The sequence below is a fragment of the Mustela lutreola genome, chromosome 6 (assembly GCF_030435805.1).
Source record: "Mustela lutreola isolate mMusLut2 chromosome 6, mMusLut2.pri, whole genome shotgun sequence".
Taxonomy (NCBI): domain Eukaryota; kingdom Metazoa; phylum Chordata; class Mammalia; order Carnivora; family Mustelidae; genus Mustela; species Mustela lutreola.
Genome location: NC_081295.1, coordinates 21074866 through 21094298, shown reverse-complemented (window position 1 = coordinate 21094298; position 19433 = coordinate 21074866). Strand labels below are relative to the sequence as shown.

The following is a 19433-nucleotide window of genomic DNA, read 5'->3' as shown; positions in this document are numbered from 1 at the left end:
TCGATCCTAGGACCCTGGGATCATGACCTGAGCAGAAGGCAGAGGCTTAACCCACTGAGCCACCCAGGTGCCCCACATTTTTAAAAATCAGTTTTGGGTGAGGGAATTTGCAGCATCAGTTGTGATATAACAAAGAACTAAACTGACTGCATTAAAATTTAGAAAGGAGTAGGGCAGATGTAACCAACAGAGGCATATAACTGATATCAAGATAAATCACACAGCCATATTTCATATTTTATTCAACTTTAATATGGTTTCCATTATTAACTTTTAAAAACAAAATGATTTCCAGTTTAGAAAACAATGCACTGACCACATAATTCCTTTTTCATTTTATACAGTTATACAAATATTCTAAATACACATTCTGTGTTCAAGATGATGGCAAATAAGATTAACTGTACAGTATGTAAGGAAAGAAAATATTTTAAGCATATTTAGAAGCAATAGAAATGTCTATACAAAACAAGCAAAAATGGAATAAAATTTTTTATTTTTAAAGTATTGCAACAGGCCCACAGGTTTGTAACAAAAATGTCTTTGCACAGTTCCTCACAATGCCCCAGGAATAACTAAAGCAAGACAGCGGTTTTAGAAAATAACATTTCAAAATGCTACACATGGTACTATTGTTTGCACAGTTTGATCAAAATAACAACTCTACTCTGAGTCAAGCAAAACCTAGAGGAAATATACCTAACAACTTGAAAATCATTTGTATAAAATTCATTGCACATTATTTTACTCAGTTGTTTGAAAAGTAAAAAAGTGTATTTACAAAATATTTCGCAGTCAAAATTATAAAGTGAATGAGTATCTCTAAGTAACACGTCTTGATACAGATAGTTCAAGGAAAACACACAAATGGTTTTTTTTGTTTTTTGTTTTGTTTTTTTTTAAAGAGGTTTTCAGTGCTCCTTCCACAGGGAAGTAAGTATCATCTACTCAAATGGATTTACAAGATGCTACACATACTGGAGCAAATTGAACACATACGTTATAAAAGGATGAAGAAGGATTTGTACATTGTAAGAAGTGAGCTATTCAGAGATCAACAAGTACAACTGTTAATTCAGTTAGCATAAAAGCCTTCATAGTCTTCAGATAATAGACAGTGAACATACTTGACTCGATGAAAAGTTGAGAAAGCACCATGCACAACAGTTTAGTGGTAAACACCGAAAAAAAAAAAATAGCACCTGGAATTCTGTGATTTTGACAGTTTAAAACTGGTCTAGTAATTGCCGGAGATATGGTGCCTTGGATAATTCTCTATTTACTCGGGAGAGTTTGAAAAGTACTGGGCAGTTCAGAGAAACACACGGGATCTGCCGGTCAAAGCACCCTGTGCAGTTCTTGCAGATCTGAAAGCATAAGCGGGATACGTAAAACAGTAGCAAAGTCCCTGTGTGTGTGTGTGTTAACCGCAAACTCGCACAACCCCTCCTCTCTGGCCCACTGTAGGTTACTGGCAGACGGATGAGATGCAACACACTTCAGAAAGTTTCATTAATTCTCATCTCTGAAGCCCAACTACCCTGACGGATATTACAGGTTACCCTTGAACAACATGGATTTGACACGCACAGGTCCACTTGTATATGGATTTTTTTTTTCAATAAATTCACAGTACACTATTATAAATGTTACAAATTTCTTAAAGGAAGCTAGAGAAAAAATAAGTTTTTCTCTAACTTAAGGATTGTTTTCTCTAGCTTAAAGATACAGTATATAATCCATGTAACATACAAAATAAGTGTTAAGTGTTACCAGTAAGGCTTTCCATCAACAGTAGACGATTAGTAATTTAAGTTTTTGGACAGTCAAAATTCCTATGTGGATTTTTGACTGGGGGGGGGTAGTTACCCCACCCCTATGTTGTTCAAGGGTCAATGGTATATTAAGATCCACAAATAAGCTACCCAATTACCATGAAAGACTATCTTTAAAAAAAAAAAAAATTTTTTTTTTTAAGATTTTATTTGTTTATTAGAGAGAGAGAGAGAATGAGAGTGAGAGAGCATGAGAGGAGAGAGGTCAGCGGGAGAAGCAGACTCCCTGCCAAGCAGGGAGCCCAATGCGGGACTCGATCCCGGGACTCCAGGATCATGACCTGAGCCGAAGGCAGTCGCTTAACCAAATGAGCCATCCAGGCGCCCCGAAAGACTATCTTTTAAATGAGCTATAAACACTAATTTTTTTTTTCAAGTTACTCAGATTTATCTTTTTAGATGCCAATAATAAGCGATCCATTTTCTGATTCCAGAAGAGAAAAATGTCAGTATGGAAAAAAAATCAAAAGATACGAATTAGAAAGTAGTAGTCCGGATCAGTAGTTCTCATATCTCGCTATACACGAGCTTAAAAGTATACTAACACCCAAGGCCCATCCCAGACCAATGAATCACAATCCTCAGGCAAAAGAGCCTAAGGATATGTATACTTTTTAAGGCCCCCAGGTGATCTGGATGTTCAATAAGATTTGGTCTAAAGAAAAATAATTAATGCTATTTTTAGCGGTGGAGCAGCATGATAATGTCTTAATGATCAGATATTAAACAAAGTCTCAGGTCACACATAGGTTAAAAAGATTATAAAACATGAAAAACATCAAAAAATTAAAAAGGATATTAAATGTGGATCCAAGGGTCAAGCAAGTACAGGCTGGGTTTTTATTTGAATAGTGTATCCAACAGTGTGTTTACAGAACAGATGCAAACAGCTGCCTCTACTCCAGATGATCTCAGAGAGAAATCAAACTGCTTTAGTGGTTCTCTGATCTGTATCTCAAAGAGCTTCTCTTTTTGAGATGTCTCAACATTTTTGTTCTTTGCCCCAAGACCTTCCAGTCATCCGGAGGGGACATTCTTCCGAGCACAGTGCTTACTGTGTCCAGTACTCGGACACCGTCCGAGCGAACTCCTGAGAAACTGTGCACTGACCGAGTGTGCTCTCCGAGGACTAAGGATGCTCTTCTACTAGGACACCTTTCCCTAGGAGTCTCTGCCAGGAGGCTCTCATCTCTTCCCAAATATAGAGCTTCTGTGCTACAACTGAGTGTCAGCGGCTGGGCACACAGATCCATATTTATGCACCCTCTGTGCCGTATAAACAAGCCAGCATGGAATTACTTGCCACTTTAAATCTTAACTCAATTTTTAGTTTCAAGATCCATTACTGGTGATTTAAACCCTGGAATGCTACATCTTAATTCAGCTTATGTTTTAAAACTCGAAACACTACAACCTGGATACTTACTTTTTAGCTCATGAGGCAGACATTTAAAAAAAAAAGGAAAGTCTGCTGTAGTCTTTCTTTCTGCTAGCCTTTGAAAAATTCTGAAGACATAAGAAAGCCAATCAGATGCTTATTTCATTCACTTTCACTCTTTCATGTTTATTATTAAAAGTGTTTAAGGCGATGAATTTTTCTCTGAGATCTGCTATGGCTGTCTAGAATATTATGTGTGTGTTTAAGAGAGAGTTAAAGTTTCCAAGTGTAATGATCATTTTGTTTTCTGAGTTTAAAATGAATTACTAGCATTATAGCATTGCATTGATAAAATGTCTGTAGTACTTTCAACTTTTGTTAGTTTATTAAGGCTCTCTCTCTCTTTTTAAAGATTTTATTTATTTGAGAGAGAGACGGGAAGAGAGGAGCAGCAGACTCTCAGCTGAGCAGGGAACCCGCTATCAGGACCCTGGGATCATGACCTGCGCTGAAAGCAGATGCTGACTGAGCCACAAAGGTGCTCCTTATTAAAAGCTTTCTTTGCAGACTAAGATAGGGTCAATTTTTTAACATTCTGTAACACTTGAAAAAAGGTGTATCCTAGAATACTGGCTTTCAGAGTTTGATAAATAATCATAAGGTCTACCTTATGTTGTTTATATCTTCTATAACTACTTTTTTTTTTTTAAGATTTTATTTATTTATTTGACAGAGAGAAATCACAAGTAGATGGAGAAGCAGGCAGAGAGAGAGAGAGGGAAGCAGGCTCCCTGCCGAGCAGAGAGCCCGATGCGGGACCCGATCCCAGGACCCTGAGATCATGACCCGAGCGGAAGGCAGCGGCTTAACCCACTGAGCCACCCAGGCGCCCTATAACTACTTTTTGATCACTTGATTGTTCTTGGGCTGAGAAGCATGTGAAAATCTATTACTATATTTCTATTTCTTATTATATCTCCTATAATTTCTGCTTTATGAAAATTTCTACAGATTAGTTAGTATACAGTTAACACATTTTAATTCTTAAAAAAAGCTTTTGAAAGATCATGAGTCATCCTTATTTATACAACAACATCCCTTCTTTTATGTATTTCTATATGAAATAAGACCCAATCCTGACCAAGGGATCTAGTTAAATCAATGGCACCAACTAGTGTGGTGTAGGTCACTGAAGGCAGAAGCTAGGAAGGTCCAGAGAAGAGACCTACACAGCCTTCGACTTCAGTGGGACTCCGGAGGTCCTGCTCACATTTGCGCCTTGTAATAGAAGCCAACAAGACAATCTGCTATGGGGGTTGGTTGCTATCACAAGGGCAGCAACCTATAAAATAGAAGCTGGGAGCACCCAGTGACTTCAGTGGTTGCACGGACTAGAACCCTAACACTAACACGGAAGTGGTTGCAAATGGGCTGGTAATCGCCCCCGTGACATACCGCTGCTTCCCCTGTGCATCAGCAAGAAGCTGTTCTATGTTCCAATTCTTACTGCCGCCCTGGGCAGGACTCTGCTCAGGCACAGCTGACGCAGCCCGACACACACACAGGCACAGCCATGCAGAAGAGCTTATGGCGGGAGCCCACTGCAGGGAAGGCTTCACCGGGTCTAGGGGTTTAAGCGGATTCCTTGTAGAGGATGATTCATGGAGGTAGAGGAAAGCACTCCAGACAGAAGGAATAGGATTTTAAAAGGCCAGAACACGGAAGAAATTCAAGTGCGTTCATGGACCTAAAGTTCAGCATGGGATGCACGGAGGGCGGCGTAGCGGCGAGCGGGCAGAGGTGGCAGGAGGCGTCCGGACGGAGGCGGACTTACAAAGCCCACCTCGGAGTTCGAATCATCAGAGAGAAAGAGCACCAGACTGGTACTTTTAAAATACAATTCTAGCTAGTGTTAGAATGCAGACGGGCGGCTGGGTGACTCAGTCGAAGAAGCCTCCAGCTCCCGACTTAGACTCAGTCATGATCTCAGGGTCGTGAGAGGGAGCCCAGCGTCGGGCTCTGGGCCCGGCGGGCTCTGCTCCTCTCCTTCGCCCTCTGCGCTTGCCCCGCCCCCTGCTCGCACAGGCGGTCGCTCGCAAAACCGGAACGCAGGAGAGGCAGGTGGCTGTTGCCGGAGTCCAGGGGGAGAGAATGGATGGTAACAGAAGGGAAGGAGGAAAGTGAGGCTACTTAGAACTACTTAAGGGGGTGGAAGGGGAGAGGAAAAATCAACTTCTTTCGGCAGGCGAGGCTTCTGTGGCGCATCAAATAACCCTCCCTTCCGAGTCTACCATCCTTAATGAGATCTGCCTAATGGGATTCTGGAGGACTGGCTGTGCTCTCGAAAACTTAAGGATTTCCTGCCAATACTAACTGTAGTGGTTAGAATGGTGCAGAGCAAACAGTCTGCGCTTTATCAACCCTTGATTATCTTCAGAAAATATTCAAATTCTTCAAAGTGTTCTCTCCCTGGTCACCTTCGTGGCAGCTAAGTTTTACTGACTGTGGATGGATACTCTGTCTTGATTCAACACATTACCTTGGGGATAGTGTGCAGAGCCTGGCCTTCACATAGCGGTTTGGATACTTTAGGACTGTGAGGCTGATTGTAGAAGAGAATTTACAACACCAGAGCTAGATGGGGCCTACAAAACAGGCCGATAAAACAGGCCAAAGGACAAAGCCGATATTATGAAGTCCAGACTAGAATCCTGATGTCATTATTATCAGCATAATTCATTTCCCACTAACTCACACTACCTCTCAATTATTTGGCTGGTTTTCAAACATTTCAAGTACTTTATATACTGCTCTTCTAAAATGAGACAAAACAAACTCCACTCCAAAATTGTGTTCTCTAGCCTGAAAGCTACAAGTGTAACATGAAATGTGATGGGGTAAGATACAATCATTCCTTTAAAAAATATACTACTTTGTTTTTAAAAAACGTGCTAGAAAATTTTTCTTCAGATTTCAATTTCCAATTTCTTTCAAGAGATTTCTGTTGTTTATTTCTGCTAAAATTTCCATATTTGAAAAATCATCTCTGCATTTTATGCCTGTATCCCAGCCAACTGCTTATTAGCAATGTAACACAGGGCAAATTACTTAACCCCTCTGTGACAGTTGACTCATTTGTAAGAGTTCTCTTGCACAGATTAAGACCCAGTTATGTTGGGGCACCTGGGTGGCTCAGTGGGTTAAAGCCTCTGCCTTTGGCTCAGATCATGATCCCAGGGTCCTGGGATTGAGCCTCACATCGCACTCTCTGCTCACCAGGGAGCCTGCTTCCTCCTCTCTCTGCCTGCCTCTCTGGCTACTTGTGATCTCTCTGTCAAAAATCTTAAAAACAAAAAAAAAGGACCCAGTTATGTTAACTATTTTCTATCTGGACTCTTAGAACTGTGAGCCTTCCAAGTTTACTAGCAATTCTGTAGGACAACTGGATTTTTATGAGAATGGTATGTAGCTATGGTAAAGAAACTGGTACTTGCTTTAAAAAAAAATACTAATTATAAAAAAAATTGGGTGGAAGAACATTGTAGTTCTAGGTTTTAATAAACACAGTACACTATTCTATAAAAACAAAAAGTTATGAAATAATCAATAAAACTAAAAGGCAACCTATGGAATGGAAGAAGGTATCTGCAAATGACATATCTGATAAAGGGTTAATATCCAAAACAATCCATCTTTAAATAATTTAGTTCAATTATGGTATTTTTGATATTTTAAAGTTTATTAATTTAGAATCTTTAGTTTGCTTTTCAACCAGTTTCATATCTCAAACTCTATTTCAAGTATTGATGACATTTCCCTAAAGAATCTGATTGCCTGGGACTCTGGGTTTATCTAACAAGGTCATACCTTTACAAGCTGCTCCTGTTTACGTTCCAGCTCTCGAATTTCTTGGTTGAGGATGACGGCGACATGCTGAGGCTGGCTCCGACATTTAGTGCAGATGCCATGTTGAGTCAGGTCGTCACACACAGGACAATGTAAAGTAGTAAAATATTGTGAAATAGTGCCTTTTCGCCCTTCAGGTTCACTTCGAGATGAGCTGGTGGCTTTCTGGATCTATAAAAACATCAATTCAGAAATAAGTTTCAGGGAGGTGGGCTGAGAGGGGAGTGAAATGGGTGACGCGGATTACAGAGGACACTTTTGTACATCATGGTGAGCACCGAGTAGCGGACAGAACTGCTTTGTCACTACACTGTATACCTGAAACTAAAGGATCACTGTATGTTAACCATACTGGAATTAAAATAATAAAACTTTAAAAAAAAGTCTGATCAGCTTCATAGCAGAGCTGTTACTGTTATGCTAATTATAGGTTTAGGAAGGCATTGCTTCACTGACCTAACAAATAACGAATAGCTACTATACGTCAGGTACTGTCCTACATAATGGGGATACAGAAATGAACAAAATCCTTCCTTTCACAGAACTTAAATGTTAGTATCATCTGTGTATATATGTACTTATTTAGGGGAAGAAAATGGGTCTCTGTCCCTCAGTTTTTTGGCTGAGATATACAGTGTGAGATCATCCAGGACACTGGAGATTAGAGAGGACAGTGGAAGAAATCCAGGTTGAGAGTGGATACTGTTTCAGGCCGCACCAGTGGGCCAGGGAAACAAGGCAAGTTAGGAGGTTAAAAATAACTTGTTAGGCAGTAGGATACAAAATTCAAGCAAAAGTAAGCCTGGAAGATTCCAGATGAAATTAGATGTATGTCACCTAAGCATTCTTCATTGGAAGGTAATACTAGTTTCAGAGATCGGTCTTCTGGTACTATTTCTGGTACTTAAGTAACGTTTTTGTGTTGTCATTATGCCCTCGGTCTCCTCCTGGTATCTTTAAATTACTATGCATTGGAGTTATTATTAGGCCAAACTCTTACAAATGCCTGCTTTAGCGCTCTTGCTGATGAAACGGGGAGCTGCCGGAGCCTCCTGGGGCAGAGCTAGGACCCAGAAGACAGACAGCAGCCAGTCTCCCGCCTTGTTTCCAAGCTCATTCTTTCCCTGAGGCCATACATGCTTGTTGAGACATTAAAAGTAATTTGAGGCTCAACTTTCACTAGTTTGCCTAGACAGCACGAGTCTTCTGTAGTCTGAGACAACAGCAGATGACTGAGCAGATCCAATTCTGAACAGGAGATAAAAGTCCTCTCCAAGACTCGTGTTTCCCCGACGATTATCCAATCCCAGACTGCTCCTCCAGGCTGCCAGGGAGTTAACTAGGAGTTCAAGCAAAATTCCCTTGGCCAATATTCCAAGTTCCAGGTTTTACTTTAGTATAATGCTCTTTTAACGTCATTTTGTTAGTCTGATTTCCTCAAGCACTATGTCGAGATACGACATACGACACACATTTCTTAAGCACCCATTCTGAAGGGATTTTTGCTCTCCTTCATTTACTTTTTATTAGCTGGTTTATTATGAAAATTTATCCAAAATAGCTGCAGAATTTATTTTACTCTTCTATAATTTGGCCAATGTGACAGCAGCTGGGAAGGTGTTTGTAGAAAACTCAATTTCTTTTAGGAAACCAGAAGACAGTGGAGCCTTTGCCAGTTTAGGATAATAGAGCATCCATGTTGCCTCTCATAGCACTTAAATAAACTCTTTAGTTCTACTGGAAACTGCAAGTGAGTTCTCTCCACAGGCATAGTATAGGTGTACTATTTGGTAGGCTTACCCTTGGTAACTCATGATACCAGCTGAAGACATCAATACCAATGAGTGAGAAGATTCTTGCCAGGGGCGGCAGGATTTGCTTGGTGATATAGTAAGTGGCATTCAGTCTCAGAGCCGGGTCTTGCAGCACCTCCACCGGGCGCCTCACCAGCTGGATAAGTGGCACTCCGGGGGCCCCGCAGATGATCACATAGGGCACTCGCTCTCCAACTCGAGGCTCAGAGCGCCGATCGTAAGTAAGCATTTTCCTATTTAAATCCAGATAGATATTCACTCAAAAACTGTTATGGAAGGCATTTTACCGGAAAATTAAGTGATAATTAAACAATTATGAAACCATGAGAATACAAGGGGTACCTTTATGTTGGAGTTACTTTTTTTTTTTTTAAACAGATTTTAAAATTTATTCATGGTGGGGGAGAGAGAGAAAGAGAGAGAGACGAGCGCGCAAGCATGTGCCTGAGCGGGGGAGGCACAGGGAGAAGCTGACTCCCAGCTGAGCCAAGAGCCCGACATGGGGCTCAACTGCAGGACTTGGCGATCACGACCTGAGCTGAAAGCAGATACCCAGCCATCTGAGCCACCCAGGTGCCCAGAGTTATGATTCTTTTGAGAGCTATATACACTTGACTTAATGAGCACAAGCAGATATAATGTAAGTTTAAAACTTACTGTAGGGGCACTCAGGTGGGGCTCAGTCAGTTAAGCATCTGCCTTCAGATCAGGTCATGACCTCAAGTTCCTGGGATCAGGCCCCACTTTGGGCTCCCTGCTCAGTGGGAAACCTGCTTCTCCCTCTCCCTCTCCCTCTGCCCTTCCTCACCCCACCACTCGTGCTCTCCCTTCCTCAAATAAATAAATGAAATCTTTAAAAAAAAATTTTAAAAGATTTAAATAGATTCAAATCTTATTTCTTATTTAACTTTTTATTTTATTTAAATCTTTTTAATTTTAAATTTAATTTAAATAAAAGGTATTTTTGAAGGTTTTTTTTTGTGTGTGTGTGTTTTTTTTTTTTTTTTTTAAACAACAACTTACATTGTAAATCAATGCTACCTGAAAAACAACATGAGTTGCCAGATACCAACTAGCTTAAAATGTTTTCTATCTTGGGGCACCTGGGTGGCTCAGTGGGTTAAAGCCTCTGCCTTCAGGTCAGGTCATGATCCCAGGGTCCTGGGATCGAGCCCTGCATCAGGCTCTCTGCTCCGTGGAAAGCCTGCTTCCTCCTCTCTCTCTCTCTGCCTGCCTCTCTGCCTGCCTCTCCGCCTACTTGTGATCTCTCTCCAAAAAAAAAAAATGTTTTCTATCTCTGAAGAATAAGAACTATCATAAATCTAACAGTGAAAGAGAATAGGAAATTTAGCTGGTTAGATGATCAGATTTTAGAATGATACCATTTAAGTGCTCTGGTAGACTCATATTAAGGACTACCTAGTGATTCTAATGTGGAAAAACAATTCAAGCTCTGTACCAGATTATGATTTCACTGAATGTAGTTTCTTAAGGGAAGCCCAAAAAAGGACTTCCTTCTTCCTCTTCAGAGTTTACACAGTATGGGAGAGCATCTATTTACCTTTAGTGAGGCTTTGTCTGGGCAGGTGAAGAAACTGTATGCCTGTGGACTAGCTGTCTTTTCATCTATTCCAAACCATTCAGAATCCCAGGACTACACTTGCTAGGTACTGAGAGTTCTACTGTGGTGTGCATCATTACCTTGTAAGTTCAAGGGCTGGCACACAAGCTCCAGGTTTATAGGAGAAACTTCCTCTGTATTCCTTGGCAAAGATAAAATCCTGGATGCTGGCTGTTCCTTCCAGAAGCTTCATACATTGTCGCTGAACATACTGTTTAATTAAACTTATATCTCTTGTTTCAAATAGCAGCTTTAGAGAACGCTCAAGTATCTTTAAAAAAAAAAAAAGGATATGCTTATAAAAATATCCCCTAGTACATTTCATCATTGTTATATTTTCAACTATGTAACTACAGTAATCTGCTATCTACCTAAACAATCTGCTATTTACAGTAACTGCATAATAAAAATTATTAAAAATTGGAAAATATTTTGGAGATCTTATATAGCTTGCTATTTCTAAAAAGAGTATCACGTAGTTGGAGGAAAATCGTATCAAAATAACATGCAACTAAAACATTTGCTATGTAATAAGTAACATGAAATACTTAAGCACAAGAAGCCAGACATAATTTCATGTATTGTTTTTTATTTGCCTATTACAGACTCAAGTGGACCAACAGAAGTTTAAGTGTCATATCACCAAGTAGCGAAATCAGAATCAGTCTTTTGCTTTTTCAGAGTGTCAAGAAATATATATTGATTGTGAAGGAATTCTCTATGCTGGGAGTATTTCTGACATGCAGTGGATTTATGTAGCAGATTGAATTTAAATTAGTTCTAGGTTAAAGTTCTGTATCTTATTATGAATACTGGAACCAATATATATTTACTCAGTTGCTAATTTGGCTTAAGTATGATTCTACCCTTAGAGAAAGAATGCACTGGATGAGATCTCTTCAGAAACTAGTATTAAACATCTCAAATTATATAACATTATATATACAGCACAATATACTGACATTGACAATTATGTATTGTCCTTTTTATGCTCTTATAAAAATCAGTGTGTAGAGTATTGTTCCATTTATACCACTTATTTTGGTTCGTTATAGATTGAGTCTGGGTAAAGAAGTGAGTAAAGTGAGTCAGTAAAGAAAACATATAAAATACTATTGGTTACAATTACTGTGGTTGAGAAATTTAGGTAATTTGTGGTACCACTGTTCAGAAATCTAACTTGTATTTAATCATTCAAGTAAATAAAATTTCAGTTTATCTACAATGAATTACTTATAAAATTATTCTGTTGCTAGTTTCTTTATCCTGCTCCTTAGGTTTTCAGTGTTGTCTTGATAACATTATCATCTCTAGGTGATATGCAGGAAATTCTTATCAAGTTCATGTGCTGTTTTTTTAGCAGTTGTGGTAAAAGATACCTTGTGGGAAGAAGTCAGAAACTAAGGACTAAAATCAAATTAAGTTGTTTTCATTAGAAATGAAATTCTCAAAAAATCACAGTTATACACAGTCACAGAGGCTAGGAGGGCCACAGTGATGTGTGCTTAAGGATTTTCACCAGATTCTTTAGTGACTTACTTCTTAAAGATGAAAACAAGGTAGGTAAAACTTACCTTAGAAACAGCAGGGCAGGAATCTCTTCTGACCGTTTCTATTCCTTTTGCGTCAAATACCGGATCCTTTTGTTCCAGTGTTTCATACATGTAACCCACATACCTCTTTTTTGTTTGTAAGACACAGGGCAAATATACCTGTAATGGATTCACAAATGGCCTCTCAATAACAATTTTCCCCTACCACAAATATTTTATTTTTATGTCTTTTTCTAATTAACTAAATATTAAGTACACACACACAGAATCTAAATATGGTTTAGCACCAATTAAATTCATGATACAACATTCAGAGGGGAAAGCGTACAAAATGAGCTATCTTTACTTCCTTACCACTCAGCTCCTTTGTGTGCACTATCAAATTTTTGCCCCTACTGTAGCTGACACAGCTCTCTCAAAAGTCATCAATCATATCTATTTAAACAATTAAAAAATTACTTTAACACCTGCATATTTAAAAGTTATAAGTACAAAATTAGAAGTTATAAGAGAATATACAATGAAAAGCCCTGGTCCTCCTGCCTCTACTTTCCCTGCCTTAGAGGCATCCTCTGTTTGATTTCCTATGTACCTTTCCAGAGATACTTATACACATAATGGTAGCTTACCATATATATCATTCTGTACTTTGCTTATTTCATTTGATAATGTATCTTGGAGAGCATTCCATCCTAGTACAGAAAGCTCAGTTTTATTTTATAGATACATAGTAGTCCATTATGGGAAGGTATCACAATTGTCGTAACTAGTTAGTTACTACTGTGGGTCAATTTGGATGTTTCCAAACTTTTGTTATTTCAAATTGTGTTCCAGTGAACAACCTTGCATGGATTAATCTACTGGTTAAATTCCTAAGTTAACGGTCATGGGCCCTCTACCTCTTTTTAATGCTACCAAATTGGTCCTTTCCTCTGTCCCCAAGCTTTATCAATAATTGCATTAAATGTAAATGGTCTAAACAACCCAACTAAAAGGCAGAAGTAATCAGGTTGGATCTAACCAAAAAGTGAGAATACAGCAATAAACTACTAAAAGTACACTTCAAATGCTACAAATAAAAAATGGAAAAGGATACACATGCTAACACTAATCAAAACAAAGCTAGAGTAGGTATATTAATATCAGAAAAAGTAGGCTTCAAGATAAGAAATATTATCAAAGATAAAAATATCAATTTGTCAGGAAGATACATAATCCTGAATGTGTATGTACCTAATAAGAAAACTTCAAAGTGTATGAAATAAAACCTGGTAGAACAAAAAGGAATAGGCAAAACCATGATTATACTTGGAAACTTCAGCACCTCTCTCTTAGAAATTGACAGAAAATCATTAGGAATATAGAAGGCTTCAACAATACCACTATTAACTTAAGCTAAGTGACACTTATAGGACATTCCCATAAGCAGAATACAGATAGCTTTTAAGGTCACATGGGAATATTCATTAAGACCAATGATATGCTGGACCAAAGAACACATTTCAATAAACTTAAAAGCTTTAAAATCATACACAGTGCATTCTTTGACCACAATGGAATTAAACTGGAAATAACAAAAAGATTTCTGGAATATCCTTAAATATTTAGTAACATAATTCTAAATGACATAATTCTAAATGACAGTAGATATATCATTGAAACGAATAATAATGAAAATACAAGATACCAAAATTTGATGTTAAAGTAATATTTAGAGGGAAATACAGATCTTAAAATACTTACATTAAGAATATCTAATATAAATGACTCAAAACTTCTAAATTAAGAAGACAGGAAAAGAAAAGCAAACTAACCCCAAAGTAAGTATAAAGAAGGAAATAATAAAGACTGGAAATTAAGGAAATGTTCTTCAAAAAGTTCAGTAAATGGAAAAACCTCTAGCTAGATGATCAAGGCAAAATAAATAAATAAATAAGAAAAAAGGGAAAAAACCCCAAATTATCAATACCAAGGAGGTCTTGAGAAAGGTCTTACAGAAATCAAAATAATAGAAGTATAAATAATTCATGCCAATAAATATGATGACCTAGGAGAAATGGAAAAATTTCTTGACAACTGCAAGTTATCAAAACTAGCATAAGAAAACCTGAATATTTCAATATATATATATTAAAGATGTTTAATTTGTTTTTTTTTTTAAATCATTTATTTATTTATTTGACAGAGAGAGAGAGAGGGAGAGATCATAAGCAGGCAGAGAGGCAGGCAGAGAGAGGAGGAAGCAGGCTCACTGCTGAGCAGAGAGCCCGATGTGGGGCTCGATCCCAGGATCCTGAGATCATGACCTGAGCCGAAGGCAGAGGCTTAACCCACTGAGCCACCCAGGTGCCCCTAAAGATGTTTAATTTGTAATTAAAAATCTATGACTTCCCTCCCTCTCTCTCCAATAAAATATCAGGATCAGAGAGATTCACTGGTGAATTCCATCAACTATTTAAGAAAAAATAACCATACTAATCTTATATACATGGGAACATTTTTTTTTGGCCCAAATTCAATACAAGAAAAAACTACAGACCAATATTCATCATGAACATACACATCATAATCCTTAACTAGTGTTTAGTTTAAGAAGGTTTGCCTTTTTTGTTTTTATGTTAGGTCTGTGATGTATTTCAGGTCAATTTTCATGTCTGGTGTCATGCCAGATGGGCTGAGTGAGTGTCCACACCATATGTGTACTGCTGGGACAGCACTCATTCTCACTGTTTTCTAGCTGTTCTCCCTGTCTGTGTGCCAATTAGAATGCTCACTCTTCAGGGCAATACCATATCCTAATCTTTGAATCTCTTCTTGCACAATTCTTGCTGCGAACTAGGTACTTTCATCCATTTCACGCCTGTTCTCTTAAATCAACCACTTCTAACTCCTATCATTCCTTCTTTCTCAGCATCTCTTGAATTGTCTTTTCTTTATTTTCCCTAGTTCAGGCTCTGCAGGTTGCACCCTATCTTGAGATTCCGCTCTCCCAATCCACCCTGTATACCATCGTGAGGACAATCTTCCCCAAACACCTCTGATTATGTCTTACTCTTGTTTAATAAACTTTTCTGAGTCAGTTTAAACACTTTAGCTTGGCATTCAAGACACTCAGCAATCTGGTCTCAACTCTATTTTCCAGAGTTCTCTCCCTGTACTCTCTATTCCCATATTGTGTTTTTCTAACTCCATATTCTCCTACATACCATTTTTTTCTATGCAGAATGACTGCAGTCCCATAGCTGCCTATTGAAAATCTAACCATTTTTCTGAGACACAGTGCAATATTACCTCCTACACGGGGTTCTCCCCATCCAACCCAGGAGGACAGAATATCTTTTATCTGTGCTCTTACGTGTTTAAGGAGACTGCTCTCATGAGACTTCCTGTAAGTTTAAAATAAAAGATTTCTAATTTTTCCTTTTAGGTATTAGGCTCTTAGAGAGTGGGACTGTGGTCTTATGCTTCTTTGCATGCCACACCTCTCCTAGCTTAGTATCCTTTATATAGAAATAAATAAATAGATATTTGCTATCTAAAGTAAAATGAAAATAGTCTAAGGTCCTTATGGCAGACTCTACTGTCCAAAGAAATAGTATCTGCCATCCTACATGGTCTTAACAGCGTGACTCTGACATTGTTCCCATTAAGAGATAAGAGTCTATGTTCTCTCTTAAATCTAGACAAGCTATGATGCTGTGTGACTTTGAGACAAGGTCAAAAAAAGCAAAACAGCTTTTATCTGTTTTTCTTTGGAATATTCATCCTGGAGCTTAGTCTCGTCATGCCGTGAGGAAGAACACATGGTCTCAGGGAAAGACCAAGTGCAGGTGTTCCAGCTGACAGCCCCAGATGATGTTGCAAACAGCAGCCAGCATCAACCCCCAGACACTAGAGTGAGCAAGCGAATTTCAGCCATTAGCTGTTGGGCGGATTAACTTCAGCTTTTAAATTTTCCCAGCTAAGGACCTAAGCATTGTGGAGCAGAGACATGCCGTCTCTGCTGCACCCTTTCTGAATTCCTGACCCATAAAATCTGTAAGCATTATTAATAAAAAGGGTGACTGTTTTACATCATTAAGTTTGGAGGTGGTCTATTACAAAGCAAGTTAACTGGAACAATCTTTTTATTTCTTTACATAAAGACATTACTAAAAATTTTTTGAGAAAATTATACAAAAGTAAGGGAAAGTATTTTAAATTTAACACTTTGTAGACCCTATACTACTACTGATTCTGAAAATGTATTCTGCAAGTCCAAAATCTCTAGAAGGTATGTGAATTTTATATGTGATTATTAGTATTAATATATTCTCTTACCTTTTCAAACTTCAATTTCACTGGTTTAGGATTGGTAGCAGTTACAGCTTCAGCAATTTCCTGACCAATCTTAAAAGACTGCTCCTTAGTGGCTCCTTTCAGTAGCACAAACATACTAAGAGGATTAAAAAACGAGGAAGTCATTGTAATAAAAAAAGTTTCTTCAAGAGTAACTTTCCTGGCTAATACTCTAATACCAAAGAAACCCTCCCCTCACACCCTCTTCCTTATTAAGTTGCTTCCTATCTAAACTTTTGCCATACTTTCCCTGTATATCTTATTACAGATCTTTAAGACATTTAGTATTTCTAGTTTGGCTATACAGAGACCAGCTTAGCTGTCAGACTGCCAAGAAGGTCTTGGGTTATTCCTAGATAATAATGGCTTTATATGACACACAATTACATCAGTCCTAAAATAAGAGAAAATGTGATTATAAAGAAATGGAAAATTTACTTGTGATATGGGAATAAACTTCCTTATGGCAGATTCTACTGTCCAAAGAAATAATATCTGCCATCCTACATGGTCTTAACAGTGTGATTCTGACATTCTTCCCATTAAGAGATGGGAGTCTATGTTCTCTTAGAAGACAGCTTAAAAAAGACACACAAATATTTTGTAATATAAGTTCACAGAAGAAATGTTAAAAAGCATAAAGGACAAAGAAGAAAACAGCCACCTAATCATACCATTCAGAAGAAAAGGCCCTACAAACCTTTCTGGGTGTATCTGTAAATCTCTTCTCCTCTGGGATCACAGATCATTATTGCTGGATAACTTTCTCCTTTCATTTAGTTGTACATCTTAACATTTTTCCACATTGTTTAGTTCTTTTAATTATTATTTTTTAAAAAAGATTTTATTTATTGTTTATTTGACAGAGAGAGACACAGCGAGAACAAATTTCTATCAGTGAAATTTCTGGGTAAATGGTATACACTAAAAATGTTTTTTGAAAGATACTGTCAGGGTGCCTGGGTGGCTCAGTGGGTTAAGCGTCCGCCTTCGACTCAGGTCATGATCCCAGGGTCCCGAGACTGAGCCCCACATTAGGCTCCCTGCTCGGCGAGAAGCCTGCTGCTCCCTCTCCCACTCCCCCTGCTTGTGTTTCCTCACTCACTGTGTGTCTCTCTGTCAAATAAATAAATACAATCTAAAAAAAAAAAAAAAGACTGTCCAATCTGAATTTTAGAAAGATATTTCTAATGTACAATTCCAAGAGCAGTTTATGAAGGTCAAGGAGGCAGAATTTCCAATATAAATAAAAAACTGCAATACAAAAAATACCCTAAAAAATGTAACAAAACCCCCCAAAAGTATGGGTATTTTTCTCCAGCATAATGCAGAATAATAGCACAATCTGTGATCAACAAAATAGCTAATAAACATATTTAAGTAAGAGTTATAAAGTTGATCTTCATGTATAATTTTTTGGCAAATTTTATCATTTATTTACTTTGAGAGAGAGACCGAGTGAGTGAGTGCAGGGGGAGGGACAGAAGGGAGAGAGAACCTCAAGTAGACTCCGTACTGAAGCACGGAGTCCAATGCAGGGTTCAATCCTGTGACCCCCACATCATGACCTGAGCTGAAATCAGAAGTTGGACGCTTAACTGACTGAGCCACGCAGACGCCCCTTTGCTTATAATTTTAATGGAAAGATAATAAATAGCAGAAATGAACACTATCTTAAAACATGATCTTTAAGATCATGCTCCTAGTCTTGGGGCCACCTAAACCAATCTCTTATTTCTTAAAATGTTTTTTATATTAGACCTCAAATCTCATTTGGATGGTTTCTTTGGAAAAGCTTTCTGTGCCAATACTGGAGATAATACTTAGAATCTGATATGAAAAGTTTAAGAAAATGAATTTATTTATTCAGTATCACTTAAGGTCTTTAAAATAAAAATGGTCTCAATCTAAATTAATTTTAAAGGCTATACTCCAAACCACTTGAAGCTTTCTACAATATTTTTTTTTGTTAGGCCTACCTGATGCTGATTACACCAATACAACTTTATTTTTAAAACAGATTTTAAAACTTCCTCTTGAAAGACTATTTTCAAAAGCAACTTTACTGAGATATAATTTGAATATAACAAATTGAAGACATCTTTTTTATTTTTTTTATTTTTAATTTTTAAAATTTATTTGACAGACAGAGATCACAAGCAGGCAGACAGGCAGGCAGAGAGAGGGGAGGGGGAGAAGCAGACTCCCCACCGAGCATAGAGCCCGATGCAGGGCTGGATCCCAGGACCCTGGGATCATGACCTGAGCCAAAGGCAGAGGCTTTAACCCACTGAGCCACCCAGGCACCCCCAAATTGAAGACATCTTAAGTGTACAGTTCCATGAATGTTGACAAATACATAGCCTTCTTATGGGCTGAACTGTGTCCCCCTAAAATTCATATGTTGAAGCCCTAACCCCAGGACCTCAGAATGTAAGTATACTTGGGAGACAGGAACTTTAGAGAGGTGATTAAGTTAAAAAGAGGCCCTAGGTTAGGTGGTGAGATGAGCCTAATGTTACTGGTGTCCTTATAAGAAAAGAATATTTGAATATACAAAGGAACACCAGGGACACATGTGAACAAAGGAAAGGTCATGTGAGGACACAGGAAGAAGGTAACCACTTGTAAGCCAAAGAGAGAGGCTTCAAGAGAAACCATATCTGCTAACACTTGATCTTGAACTTTTGAGTTTCCAGAACTGTGAGAAAACAAATTTCTGTTGTTTAAGCCACTAAATCTATGATACTTTAGAAAAACAAAGCACATTTTCATCACCCCCCCCCAAATTCGCATGTGTTGCTTTGTAGTAATTTTTCACTCCTGGCCCTAGGCAACACAAAACCTGCTATTAATTACTGCAGATTTTTTTTTTCTTTCAAGAATTTTATATCAATGGAACTATACAGTATGTACTCTCTTATGTCTGGCTTCTTTCAGCTTGTTCTTGAGATTCAGTAGTGTTGCTGGAGTAACAGTAACTAGTTC

At 38.2% G+C, this 19433-nt stretch overlaps 1 protein-coding gene across 3 annotated transcripts in view; it reads right to left on the bottom strand.

Annotated features, from left to right (window-relative positions):
• Nucleotides 1-219: 219 nt before the first annotated feature.
• REV3L (REV3 like, DNA directed polymerase zeta catalytic subunit) overlaps nt 220-19433 on the bottom strand; it is a 187099-nt gene continuing 167885 nt past the window's right edge. For all 3 annotated transcript variants that reach the window (XM_059176830.1, XM_059176831.1, XM_059176832.1), the window contains exons 27-32: nt 16428-16542; nt 12129-12266; nt 10635-10825; nt 8920-9166; nt 7081-7290; nt 220-1367 (exon numbers count right to left, since the gene is read on the bottom strand). In XM_059176830.1, the coding sequence (XP_059032813.1) occupies nt 1227-1367; nt 7081-7290; nt 8920-9166; nt 10635-10825; nt 12129-12266; nt 16428-16542 (1042 nt within the window). In that variant the 3' untranslated portion in view covers nt 220-1226. The remainder of the gene's footprint in view (nt 1368-7080; nt 7291-8919; nt 9167-10634; nt 10826-12128; nt 12267-16427; nt 16543-19433) is intronic.